General features: G+C 35.0%; 1 protein-coding gene across 2 annotated transcripts in view; it reads left to right on the forward strand.

Moving 5' to 3' along the window:
* The window catches only part of LOC145680839 (arylsulfatase B-like), a 55,350-nt gene that overhangs the window by 35,617 nt on the left and 4,919 nt on the right, over positions 1-14,814 (forward strand). For both annotated transcript variants that reach the window (XM_081751945.1, XM_081751946.1), the window contains 2 exons: positions 3,498-3,633; positions 7,262-7,417. In XM_081751945.1, the coding sequence (XP_081608071.1) occupies positions 3,498-3,633; positions 7,262-7,417 (292 nt within the window). The remainder of the gene's footprint in view (positions 1-3,497; positions 3,634-7,261; positions 7,418-14,814) is intronic.

A 14,814-nucleotide genomic window follows, 5' to 3' on the forward strand; every position in this document is an offset into this window, starting at 1 on the left:
ACTTTTATTTATCTGTTCAAACCGAAGTGGTAAAAAATATACGATTTTCCTGTTACAACACTGATCGTATAATGGACGAAATGGAAATAGAATGTGACAAGCTGTTTTTTTTTCATATGAATTCAGTACCGCAAGAATATGTTTTACCTCTGATTTTATTCCGTTATTGTATCCGGAAGTAACAGACATTAATTAGCACTTCCGGTTTGAATATTAATCTCCATAGAACCAAAACAGAACGAAATAGCGAGTAATAGCTTTTTGATAGAGATTCATTGTTCGAGTAACAGGTTCTACTTCAACCTTGAGTATTGAATTTGTATAGTTTGGAAGTATGCACAGTGTTGAACACACCTAGTTTCACACTGTTGAACGAAACTAACTTTTTTCTAAATATTAAAAAAAAAAAATACAGTGAGATCAAAGCCAAGCACACAGAAATCGCACGCATTAACCAGAAGATCATCTGGAAGACCTACATGCAAAATTTGAGTTTCAAGATTTCACTCTAACAGAAATGTAACCTAACAAAACCATTGTAAAAATGTGTGCTAACATAAAGGTAGAAAAATAAGTTAAGGAAATAAGAACATTATCAGTTGACAATTCCATGTTGACTCTTAATTCATCATTATCATAGATAGGCCTATTCTGCCATTATTCGCAGGTCATTGCCGCAACTGAAAAGTTTCCATGATCCACGGTCTTCCGCTAACCTCTTCGTCTTCATGTACAATTTTTCTGTTTTGTTGATATCGTGTATCAATTGTAGCCTCCTTTACCCCTTCCGTCCCTTTCCTGTCACCATATCCTCTAGGACGTCTCTCATGGTATATACTTAAAGGGAACCAATAATTTGAAGTGATTGATGACGAAACAATCTTTCTAAGAGCCCGTGAACGAATGGTTCATTTGAGAAAAACCAGAAAACTGCATTTGCGGAAAACAAAGCTGAGATAACCACAAATGGAACCTCTGTTCGTGTATATAAGAGATGAACGATATAGACTTCTACAAACACATGATAACTTCAATGGAAACACATACTGCACCAAAAGTATCAGAATTACAATAATTTTGATCTTTCTTCCTCTAAATGCTCTCCATATGAATTTATCAGGCGTGAGCCATTTTAATTTTTTTTTTGTCCAACTGCTCTCTAAGGACCACAAGAAAATGAAAATGTGTGTGAGAGAAATGAAATGAAAAATGTCAGTTTTATATATCTTCGGTCATCCCGTATAAGCTGAAGGAGAGGGTAATGATAAGAGTGAATGAATGGTGGAATTAGAAAAGTTGGAGGAAACGGAAGAACTGCGTGAAAACGTATGTACGTAGTGTGTGTCCACTACAAAGTCCGCTTAGGGCGAGTCCAGGAACCCCATATACTAGAGGTGAACACTCTTCCACGAGTCCCCCGAAGCCCCATGTAAGAGTAGCATCTACACATTGGAACAGTATTGCATCTTCCAACAAATGAAAGACATAAATACTATTTGTGGAGAAAGAAAAAAGAAGGAGAAAAGTCACCATGGTTTATTACAATTAGAGCTTGAGATTCATTTTTATAGGAATTTTAGTCCAAATTGCTCAAGCTATACCTGAGAAACATAAGTTATTGGGCAGATATAATACAGGACGTCAATAATGTGTACTGATGGCTTGAAGTGTTCATACTTTTCAATATAAAGTAAGAATGTAAAACAGATTTATACACATTCGATTGCCTACCTATTCGTAATGTAAAATTACTAACTTAGTACTGAAAATACACAGCAGTGTGAAACTTCTACTTTTTCCATAAAAAAAAGAAACATTACTTATTAATACAGCCTGTTTTCTCATTTAGTGTTCTTGTTACAACTGTCCATAAAAAATATTCAGTACTCTGTAGCTATAACTTTATAAACATAATTTTGAGTTTTGCAATAAGGATTATAAAATATTTTGCAATAATGATTAAGTCCGTAATTGTTAAGTTAAATTCAGCTGTTGTCATGGATAAATAGTTAAATTGTATTCTTTAGCTATATGTTTTGGAGTGACAGTAACAACATGACAGCCGGATAAGTACTAGAGTTTAAGACTCATATTTAATACAATTTTTACTATTTAACATTGTTTATTATAATAGAGACAATTTATATTTTGTTGTGAATTTTATGACATGAAGTTTAAGTGGAACATACCTGTCACTATCATAACTAATCATTTTATAACAATTTAAATTGTTTAAAATTTCAATTTGGATTTTAGGTACGTGCTATTTTGATTGCAGCATGTGCTGTGACTACTGATACTATTTAATACCTTAATTAGGGTTGCCATATTTCAAAAATGAAAATCCGGGACGCTGCTAAATTATGAGAATCTTTGAAATGCTTAAAATGAAAAGAAGTGTTATATACTAATTTACTTTATTCCATTAGATGAGAGTTGTTCAAGTATTACGTAATCACATTTTTAGTTATTCTACTAGACCTTCTCCTCCCTAGTTAAGCAAACGTAAGCAGATGATTTACCCCTCCCCCTGGTAAGCATTTTTTTTTCTGAGGATCTGTTATGTTTCGTGGCTTTCAGAGTCGGTTTTAGCTCATTCAAGGTATGATGTTTCCTTTCACAATACATTTTTCTTCTCGAATAATCAGCGGAAAATGACCAAATATATCGGTCAGGGATTATTGATTAAAATATTTCAGAAGCAAGATGCAGATTGAAACAGAGTACTAAAAATAACAATAAGATTGAGTAGTAAAACTCTTTGTCCCTGCCCAAGGAAACAAATGCTTCCTTCAATGTCAAAATAGTTAAGTCGTGAACTTAATTAAATCCATGTTTTATGTATTCAAGTTTTCTTTTTCAACTTTTGAATTGCCATACTCAGAGAGAAGTTGAAGAGAATATTATATACCTAATCTTGTGTAAAAAGCGAACTATAATATTCCCTTCCTTTCTTCTTCGCTGAAATCCGGGACATTTAAGCGTCCCGAGAAATATTTCTCGACGCAAATCTCGATTCCGTGACGGTCCCGGATTTTCTGGCACGAATGGCAACCCTAACTTTAATACATTTCTTATATATAGGGGGTCTACTAATATAACAAACTTGGTGATATAGTCGCATTCACCCTAAAGTTGCTTCTAACCCGTAAGGATTAAGAGAATAGAAACTATATGTTTTTAATGACGTTTTCTCCAGAATTTTGATAATGCGCCTATTGAAGAAGAAGAAAAAGAAAAAAGATGAAAAATAAATTATACCATAGTATCAGGAACTTCAGAACAATATATATATATATATATATATATATATATATATATATATATATATATATATATATATATATATATATATATATATATATATATATATATATATATATATATATATATATATATATATATATATTAAATTTTCGAATCAACCTAATCTTACACAGAATTAATTAAGTACAGGAAAACTAAGCTTTGTATCATGTATTCTAATTCTGTTTCAGCAAAAGTCGACGTTATGGGAAGGAGGAATAAGAACACCTGCATGCATATGGAGTCTTCGTCTAAAGAAACGCCACAGAGTGTCAACACAATTAATGCACATCTCTGACTGGCTTCCAACGCTATATGTAGCTGCAGGTAATTTGGTTTGGTTATAGAATTGCATACATATATTGTATATTTAATCTTTGCATGTATCTATGAATATAATTAACTGCAAACATTGAATTCTTACTTTTAAAATTTGTACTAGATTTGTTAACGGTGGGTTTCGGTTCCGAAGCTGAAACTGACAATTCCGGAAAACGATTTTAGGCACAGAACCGAAAGAAGGCTGTAATAAAATGATTTCGGATTCAGTTCGGAAACAGATTTGTCCAAAAAAAAAAAAAGTTTATGTCCTTTAGCGGAACCGATGACGAAATAAAACCAATCTTCTGTTGTTATATGTGGATCTCCTGAGTATTGGTCACACTTCCTCAACATTGTTTTCAGTTTGTAACGATTTTGAGGTAACGATATTTGCGAACGATGGTAATGAAACAGTTTCAAAACATGATTCAATGTAACTTTGGTTTTCGGTTTCGTGAACAGAATCGACATGCCAAAATGTATTTCAATTCTCTTGTCGAAATACCCTGAATTAAAAGTTTATTTAGGACCGGAACCCAAACAGTTTTGGTTCCCTTACCATTAACAACCACAATCTCTACGTTATATTCTATGTTTTACATCAAATCTAGTTAGACCTATATTCTATGTGTTCCCATGCCTTAGGATAACCAGGTAAACTAAGCAGTGTTCTCCATTGGAGAGAGGCTAAAATGTCATACGTGCAATACGGGTTGCTTACACTTTTTGTGTCGAACTAGTAGACTTAATGGCTTCAATTGTTCTGTTTCTATGTATCTAGTTCTCTACGTCTTACGTCTTTTCTTTCCTCTGCAACGAGCTTCCCTGTGACTAAGCGGCTAGAGTACGTGGATTTGGCGTAGAAGACCAGGGGTCGATTCCTGACAAGAGCTCATGTGGTTCAGATCTTACGTTTAGCTGTAGATCCATATCTTATGTATCCTCGCTGCTGACAAGAAGTCTATTCTAATTTGAGAATGGGAGGAGAAAATTGCAATACCACAGCCCTTCGAATTATAAATTACTGATCACGGTTAAAATACTATTTGATTACGAGTAAAAGTTAACTTCAGGTAAGAAGTGCTGAGATGGGAATAAATAGTGTGCAATTATGTGAAGTTTAAAGATAGTCTTTGCTGGCAATATTTATAGAAACAATACGTAGGTTATACGAGTATTGTGTGGATTTTGGAGTTGGGTTAATGCTAATACAGTGGAATGGGTTAATAAACAAGAACTAACTAATTCTATGAGTTTCGTGACAGGACGTTTAGATAGTGTTGAATAGTCCTTTACGAGTATCTGGAAATATGTATACCTAACCTTTGTTTTTCTTTCGAAGTCCAGGTGTCTTATGTGTATAAAATATAAATGGAAAATTGGTTGAGACAACGTTGTTTTCCATAGCTGTTTATAATTACTTTTACTAACTTAGACTATATGTATAAATCTACTGTAACATGGTCAAAAGAAAATCTAGAATAAGACATGAAATTTAATATGGACATACAGATACTTATTAATTTAATGGAAACATATGGAGTTGAAAGTCAGATGTCTGACAAGGAGACTTACGGAAGCGTCACTCAGCGATATGAATGAAACTTTGCACACTTGTAGAACATCGAAAATTAACCGACACGTATTTTTTTTTTATTTCGCCAATGGTGCGGGTTTAAGGGTAGAAACCACCCTTTAAACGTTAGGAGTGGTATCGAAGCATAGACAGAAAACAGTAATTTAATATAGAAGAAAACATACTACTATGGGGGTTTTAGGACAGCTGATTCAGAATCTGTCGTCAAAATTATAAAATTCAAAATGGCGGATCCAACATGGTGATTACAATTACAAAAAGTCTTCTGCTTTGAAATGCGTACATGTAACCAAGAACAATCATAGTTAGAAGGGATTACTGAGAGGAGGTTGCAGACCGATTTGAAACCCTTTTCTGTACTTGCTTTAACGAGATGCTTGATTAAAGTGAATTTCTGCACCTTCACTATCCGGGGCGCGTATTTAAAGTAACTTCCTCCCCTCTCACTAGTTGGGATGCGTACTTAAAGCGAGACCCCGCTCCTCTCACTAGTAGGGATGCTTATTTAAAGTTAGTCATCTCTCCTCTTACCATTCCGGGGGCTTATTCCAGCGTCTAATCAAAGTCGATTTTGTTAATAGATTCGTGGACTGGCCACAATTCATCAAATTTAGAACCTATTTTAAGAACAAAAGACTACCTCAAAATAGAAACTATTCCTGCAGGAATAACTAGTAGGATTCAGCCTCTTGATGTGTCGTTCTTCTAGCGATAGAAGAAACTTCTTGAGACACTTTTCTGACATTGTCCTTCTCTACAGCTATAACTTTAATTTATATCTCCGTAATAATATAACTAAGATCCAATCACTGATTGTTAATCAGTATTCTTCTCCCAGATTTGCAAATCTTATTAGGTATGCGTGGTACAAAAGCGGATATTTGGAAGAAAACTCACCTGCATTTTGCGATTTGGGCACAGTTATTGTCGTAATAAGGTATGTGTGTGTGGTGTAAACAATGTTTATGCATCATACACTTTTTTTTTTTTTTTTTTACGGGATATAATTACTGTAAAACGTTTCCTCAATAAATTCACGATTATAACAATTGAGGATAGACTATGAAGTTCTGACACAGTGAGAGGCGAGGTGACTCACTATACATAAGCTCTCCGAATGAGGTGCAGAGATTCACTTTAATCAAGTATCATGTTAAAATAAGTACAGAAGGGGGTTTCAAATCGGTCTGCAACTTTCTTGCAGTAAGCCCTGCCAACTATGATTGTTTTAGGCTAACTGCTCAGCATTTCAATCCAGAAAACTTTTTGTAATTGTAATAGCCATGTTGGATTCGTCATTTTGTATTTTGTAAATTTGACGTCAGATTTTGAATCAGCTGTTCTAAAACCTTCTGGCATTATGTTTTCTCCTACATTAAACGATTGTTTTCTGTCTATGCTTCGATACCACCAATATCGTTCAAAGGGTGGTTTCTACTCTTAAACCCGCACCATTGCCGAAATTTAAAAAAATACACGTGTCGATTATTTTTCGATGTTCTACAAGTGTGCAAAGTTTCAATCAAATCGGTGAGTGACCTTCCGTAAGTCTCCTTGTGAGTTTGGTAAGTCAAGCGTAGACAACAGAACTGCACTGTTGGTAGTGGTGTATTAAGGTAAATTCCGTACTATGTGAGAAGCAGTAGACGGCAGTATACAATGAAGTGAGCAGACCGTGATATTGTTGCAAAATGGGTGATCTCTCTGATTTCCAAAGAGAGCAAATTGTTGGCGTTTCGTATGTCGTGAAAGCATGGTGAAATATCAAGTGTGTTGTGTGTGTCGAGAGTGGTCCAACGCCATATTAAGTCTGGTAAGTTGCACTTCTTTTAGGTGTTTGCATTAAATTAATAAGAATCTGAGTTTTTCTTGGTTATTACATCTTGTGATGCAGTACTTTACTCGACCTTAGACTAACACCTTTTATAACAATCTACAATAAATAGAGTTGAAACCCTGTTTTACAAATTCGCTCAAAGTTAAGCCTTAAGCATTATTAGTTACAGGCGCCGTTACTTAAAAGTTGCTTGATTGCAGGAGGAAATGCTGATAATCTAGGGGAAATGGATGGCATAAATATGTGGGAAGCATTGTCACAAAATCTGGAATCACCTCGTAAGGAGATAGTTATCAACATAGATGAGAAAACTCCACACGCTGCACTCAGAGTGGGCAATTTAAAATATATCACAGGTAAATATTTAAATTTATATCGTCTAAAATTTCTTAGTAAAAATTCTAAATTTTACATGTACTGGAGATTCCAACAAATGTGCTGGAGTTTCATCATTTTGAAATTGCAGTGATGACTAACACGAGGAAAATGGCTGGTATTAATACAAGCGATGCATGATCGCAAATTGCAATAGATTTATGCTTAATGATTAACAGTAAACATCTCAATCCGCATACCACAATAAAATCATAATAAAGCAATTGTGCTAATAAATGTCAATACGTGCGCTGTTGCTTGCCTGGCGCTAATAGTTGTCACCATCGCTTAACTGTATAAGTAAATCCTGTAATATTTGTACAAAGATGGTATGAACTGTGAACTGGTTAGTATGTAAACCAAAAAAATGTTAATTCCTAAGAATTAGAGCTTTTAATGAAACACGATTTTACCTACAGTGTACAGCGGGCCGAATGCTCGGTCGGAACAATTACTAATTATTTTAATATCAAATCCTAGTTATTTAGTACAAACCAGAATCGCATTGTTGTGGTGGACAATTTCATGTTTGTGGATTGTCGTTTCTTCTCACATTCACATTCTTTCAATGCTTTCATTATCATTAAATGATTTCATAATGATAAGTTAACGATATCATGCTAACGTTGAAAATGCGTAATGTACGTACATAATCGTTGCCAGTGTACAATCGCTACAAACACAGGGATTTAGGATTTAGATTTCTGGGCTTTCGGCATCTATGACCATTTAGTCCGTCACGTCTTGGAGAATGATGTCCCTAAGCGATCACACTATCCGAGGAAAGACAAGGAAGAAAGGATTGGGGAAGGAAGGAAGCGGCCTGGGATCTATTTGTTAGGTACCACCCTGGCATTTACCTGTGAATGAGGAAACCTCATTCAGGATGACTGGCCTGAAAAAGCTTTTTTAACACTTTTTCGACCGAGTGCCCTCACCGGAAATCGAACCAGGACTGCCGCTTCAAACACAAGCAGATCAATGAAGCATTCCTTTTAGGGGATGTGATAGTAGATATTTCGTTACTAAAGTGGAATTTATGACATCTTCCTAATAATTGTTTGTAGAATAAATGTTCTGTACTGCCACACTGAGAAAAACAATTGTAGGTGGCGTACTTAAAAAGATAGGTTACATGCGTAATTCCTGTAGTTTTTGGACTTAACATACAACAGACGTATAACTGAAAACGCATGTTTTATAATACTTTTTGTATAAGTGTTCCATCTATACGTACTTTCCGTATGAAACAATGTAGGTGGTCAGGATCTCACATACAAATGGACGTATATAACATGTAGCTGACAAAGGTAACATAAGTATATGCATGTGATATACGGAAAACTGTTAGATGTCAGACATCCTGCAACGGCATGATGTAATACGTAAGGGCAGTGCCTATGTAGCATACGGATAACGTATGCTCCGTACTGATTTCTATAGTAAGCAAGAGGATACCGTATATTTATACGATATACCGCTGTCCGGAGAACGGATTTTGCTCTGCGCATAAAAAAACAAAACATAATGCCGATGCGTTTCTGTTCTTTCATTATCTTTCAGACATTTTATAAGGTATCCTATATCGTTCTAAAGTAGAACCTTGAGAGAGTACTTTAATTAGTCATTCGTGTTATTTAGCTTAATGTAGGTAATGGTAGGATGTCACACTAGAAATTCATTTCTTTTTTCAGAATTTTCCTGGCGGGAGCTCATGTGGTTCGGATTTCACGTTAATCAGTAGGTCCACGTCTCATATAGCCTCGCCGCTGAAAGGGACGCTAAACTAAAATGAACTCAACTCATTTTTCAGAATTGAATTACGCTTCATTGTAATTTAACAATGATTGAAGATCACTAAAATTGTCAGTGACTCGCTGTAATTGTTATTAAATTTCGTATTTTTCTCCTTTATTTCGTTTGATTTTCTGAATGAAGTTTGAACAGAGTAAGTAATTTTCTTCACAAAAAAGATTATGCTGTCATTCACTTCCGTACTAAATGACATCGTTTCTTAAGAGCAACAACTATAATAATGATCTGTTGTTGTCTGTTGTCGTTGCGTACAGTTTAGTTCAAGAACGCTTGGGCATACGAAGGCCATATTCTGGCAAACGTAGGTTGTAATTGGCTTTAAATAAGCATCTCAAGCGACCTAAGAAAATCTACATTTGTTTGGTTTAATTCCAAACGTGAGTTAAAGTACAGGGTTCTTCAATACCAGGTGGGTGGCCCGATGTTTTGAAAATGCAATATTGTATGTATATACAAAGAATAATTTCTCGTACTGATTCTCTCACCAACGGACCTCCGAAGCTCTTGGATCAGCAGCTTCAAATTTTTGTGCAAATGCTTTACTTGATCCGCAGGCTCTAGATAATATGGAGGTTTGCGAAATACGTTGTGTTTTATGTTAAACATAAAGTTTTTTTTTTTCAAATGGCATTACGTCAGGTAATTGCACAATTTTGTTCACAAGCTTTCATGTGGAGAATCCCCTGAAACAAGGAGATGCGTTGTCGCCATTATTATTCAACTTTGTCCTGGAATACGGTATAAGGAAAATCAAAGATAGCTACCAGGGCCTAGAGTTGAATGGTATTAACAAAGTTATGATGATGGTGTAAATTTAATAGGGGATGATAGGAGGACAATAGAAAGAAATGCAGAGAAAACTAAATACATGGAAGTTCGTCGGGATCGTAATACGACAAATTATGGATGCGTTAAAATATCAAATAATACTTTTGTTAAATTAGATACTTTCAAATATCTAGGATAAATATTAACAGATGAAAATCATATTCACGAAGAAATTAAATGTCGACTAAAACCAGGGAATTCGTGTTATTATTCAGTTCAAAATCTCTTGTTGCGAATTCTATCGAGGAACTTGAAGCTTAAACTATATAAAACGATAATCATGCCTGTTGTTCTGTATGGTTGCGAAGCATGGTCGCATACTCTGAGGGAAGAACATAGACTGAAGGTACAATTGAGAACAAGATCCTGAGACGAATGTTCGAATCCAAGAGGAACGGGAATGGGGAATGGCGAAAACTTCATAACGAGGAACTACATAATTTATACGGTTTACCGAGGAAAGCTTTTAAGACCAGTCCCACTGGAAGCCGTCGGAAAACGACCATTAGGAAGATCTAGGCGCAGATGGGAGGACAATATTAAGATGGATCTCGCAGAAATAAGAATACAAAGTAGAAAGTAGATCCAGTTGGCTAAGGATAGAAGTCAGTGGAGAGGTTTTGTGAACGCGGCATTGAACCTCCGGGTTCCATAGACCATAGAGTTAGTTGGTTTTAATTGCGCATTTCAAATCTATATGTTAAATGAAACCCCCAAATATCAGATTTATTATTCAGTGTTGCAAACTAAGGCTACTATAATATCACAAACATTCAAAGTTCGGTGGCCTTTATAACAGAACAAGCAAGTGAGACGGACGGAGCAAAGCCCTTATTTCGAAAAACTGTCTTCATAAGTACCTCAACCAATTACATAGATAGCTTTTAATACATGTGAAGAACATGATGCCTTTTACACCAACTTTATATCTCAAACTGTTCTGGAGGTATGGTAAATACTGGCAAAGTTTGCAACACTGCTCAATAATTCTGAGAATATGTTGTAGTTACACTACCAAAAAAGTATTGTTATGACGTAAACAAAGTAAAGGGAAAAGTATTTTGAAAAGTTACCACAAATACACCATTTTAAGCAATACGTCAAATTTAACCATTTGTTTCATATCTCCAGAATGGTTGAAGATATCAAATTGCTGTAAACGGCACTATGGTCTTTATGTCTGTTATAAACCAACTAAGTATTATGTAATGGGATGTAATACTTATCTAAGCACATTTTCGAAATAAAGTCCTTTGGAAAAGTCCTTTCAACTATGTTTCTGCTTAATCGAAATACGTGATATAATGACTGTACTATTCGACCCTAAATACCTTGGATGTGTATTACTCCATCCATGTTATTTGCGTAATTACTGTTGTAGAGTCCTCCGAGGTTTGATTGTTTTTGCCGTTCGTGGTAATGTAGCATGTTTGGCTTACAACACTATATAACAAATTTGAAATTTTAAAGTTTTTGTTTTACATATGAGTTTGAAATATGTAATGATCTGACGTAGAGCCACTTGAAAAAATATAGTTTTGTGTTGGATTATCAACACTGTTAATCCGGTGACACGGAAGAGTGTATCTGACAATATCAGCTTGTCGATATTTGCATAGTACAAAATTGCAGCGTTTTGCACCTATTACTTCAAAAGTTACAAGGGCGTATCAAGATAATTGGTCCACCTTGTATGCAAAATCTAAACGCTGTTGGTTTGTATTCGTCCGCTGTACAAATGCACATCGTTGAAACGTTTGATGCGTATTTTGAAACATAGTACCTGCCTCGCAGGGCCGTAACTTGAGGGGCGGGGGGCAGGGGGCAACTTTCCCCCAGGGAAGCTCTCTGCCGTTCGAGGGGGGCCTATTTTAAGACAAAATTTTCTTACTCCATATACGATATGAACATGAAATTATAAACAAAGCATCAAACAGATTCACTACATTACATAAACAAAACAGCACACAAAAGGTAAATAAGAAAATGAGTCGTGGGCCCATTTCAGTAAAAAATGTCTACTATTAGGGGCCCTAGAAATAATATTTATTCGTACGGCTTTCAGATTTGTAAGAGCCAGGGGCATAACTAACAACCCTTCAGACTTTGCCTTGCGGGAGGGTCCACAGGCTCCGGGGAGCCAATAAAGAGTAAGAAAAAGATGGAAAGAGGGGCCCAAGAATTGGAAAAACAACTTTTCTTGGGGACCTAAATACGCGTATTATGCTTGTCCTCCCAGAAAAAATCTAAGTTACGGCGCTGCGTGCCTCGAAAAGATTTTTTAATATATATATATATATATATATATATATATATATATATATATATATATATATATATATATATATATATAAAACTTTGATTAAAATATATCTCCTAAATTGGGTCCAAATTTTATGTATGTCAGAACCTCCTCAATAAACTAGGTATATGAACTTCTTAATTTTAAAATAATCTACACTGTTATGAGCATTCATCCGAAAAGAAAAAAATGTTCAAACAGGAAAAAAAAAATGTCCAATTAATAAATCTCAGCGAGTAGAACAAAATGATGTGTGTCAATGCAAAGAGGAATTTGAGAAAAAACGAATTATTTTGTTAACCTAAAAATTGATGCTAAACGAAAAACCGCGCCACATATTAAGGTGAGACTGACACTGGAGTATACTTTTATGAAGCCCTTCATTATTACACTATTAAGACGACAGTACGTTGTATGGTCAAGGAGATATAACCCAAAATTATAATTAACTATTAAAAGCTTGATTTTTCTGTTCAACTAAAATCTACAGGTATCTATCGTGTGCCTATGTGACTTCATACCTGTTGAACCATCTGACCGATCTCGATCAAATTTGCAGCATAGATCAAGTTTGGATCTTGAAGTATTTTCTTTTTATCATTTTACTTTGGCGATACAACGTAGGGGAGGGGAAGATGTATATAAGAATGATCAAAAATGGCCGATATTGGTGCCAAATCCAGAGTTTTCTGGGTCTCTGAAATGAACAGTGACCCTTTCGATGTCGTTTATATCCAAATTCACTCCTTTATGTCCAAAATGAAATTATTCTTCCCGTGCGAAAAACGGATATTTTGCTAGTATTGTTTAAGGACAAAATACATATATCAATTGATAGATCACATTGAGTTTAACAAAATGGCATGCTTGAGGATAAATTCTGATGCGTAGTTTCCGAGAAAGTAGGCAAAACTAAACTTTTATGGGGCAAAAAATATATTGTTCATTGCCATATTTCTGCTGGGACAGATTTTATATATATATATATATATATATATATATATATATATATATATATATATATATACTGTATATGAAAAAATAAAACATGCTATGAGCTCTCAGATCATGTATTCTCCTAACATTAATGCACGCATTCCTAGCAGTGCACATATAACCCTAAACAGTTACAAACTTAGCACCTGTAATTATACACGTATCTTAGCGTTTTTAAAAATTCCACTAGTGAAGAAAGAAGGGGTCAATTTCAATATTTTTCCTTCGATTTTAAAATTGGCGTTGGTCTCATCAATCGAAAACGTCTAAACTGCTGGAAATGAACTTTTGAAGATAGTAAGCACAATATCTGATGTTTTAACTTCCATAATCTGTCTCCTTCCCCTGCGAAGAACAATTATTCTATTATAGTAAGATAAATAATGATCTTAATCTTTTTTCTCTCAGAATAACCTTCTTACAGAATACTTTCACAACTAATGTTTAAAGTCAGGCGCATAAGCTGTTGGACAATTTGCACATTATTTCATTTCTAAACTGTGTGGCTAAGCGTAGCGTAGTCGTTAACTCTCTCGCTTTTGATGCGAGCGGTCTCGGGTTCAATTCCTGGTGGGGGACACTCGGTCGAAAAAGTGTAAAAACTTTTGCAGGCCAGCCATCCTGAATGGGGTTTTCCTCATTCACACCAGGCAAATGCTGGTATGGTACCTAACATACAGGTCCAAGACCGCTTCCGTCCTTCCCTTCTTTTCCTGGATAGCGTGATCGCCGAGGGACGTCATCCCTCCACGTGACGGGCTAACATGGCTGTAGATGCCAGAAGACCAGAAATCTAAATCCTAATCCTAATTTCTAAACTGAGTTTCAGAGAAATTTCTACCATTTTTTAAAAACATTACATCTAGTATATTTGGACAATGTTCATAAATCACTCGTATTTATAATTTAAATATAAAGTGGAAAGATACATTACCTGAAATCAACACCCTCCATACACTACACTCAGTTTATGAATAACATGTAACTATAGAGTGAATGTTTCAACCTCAACAATTTTAGACAGGAAAAGAGCACTGCAATTTGTTGGTTATGCAATACTTAGTGGAAAGATAATGTTGTTAAGTGAACATTTTCCAAAGTTAAATAATATTTAATCTCTTTATGTAGAACTCCGGTTTAACTCAAAGGATGAAACATAAGTAAATGAGTACGAATTATTTAAGTCTTGCAGAATTTCCTCCACATGCACTGAAGGAAAACAAAACTAATGAGCAATTCAATGTTCCTATTGATAAGCTGTTTTCAACTATAAACATTCGTTGGTAAACATTTTTGAATGATAACAATAAAATAGCGTACAGAAATGAAACACAGTGTTCACTTTTATAAAAATATTTTTTTAATTTTAAGATGCTGCTGAGAATTTGTCTTTGAATTTCTAATACCGTAGTTACACATTCACGCACTATCGGTTTC

The sequence above is a fragment of the Thermobia domestica genome, chromosome 3 (genome assembly GCF_964235325.1).
Source record: "Thermobia domestica chromosome 3, izTheDome1.hap1.1, whole genome shotgun sequence".
Classification (NCBI taxonomy): Eukaryota; Metazoa; Arthropoda; class Insecta; order Zygentoma; family Lepismatidae; genus Thermobia; species Thermobia domestica.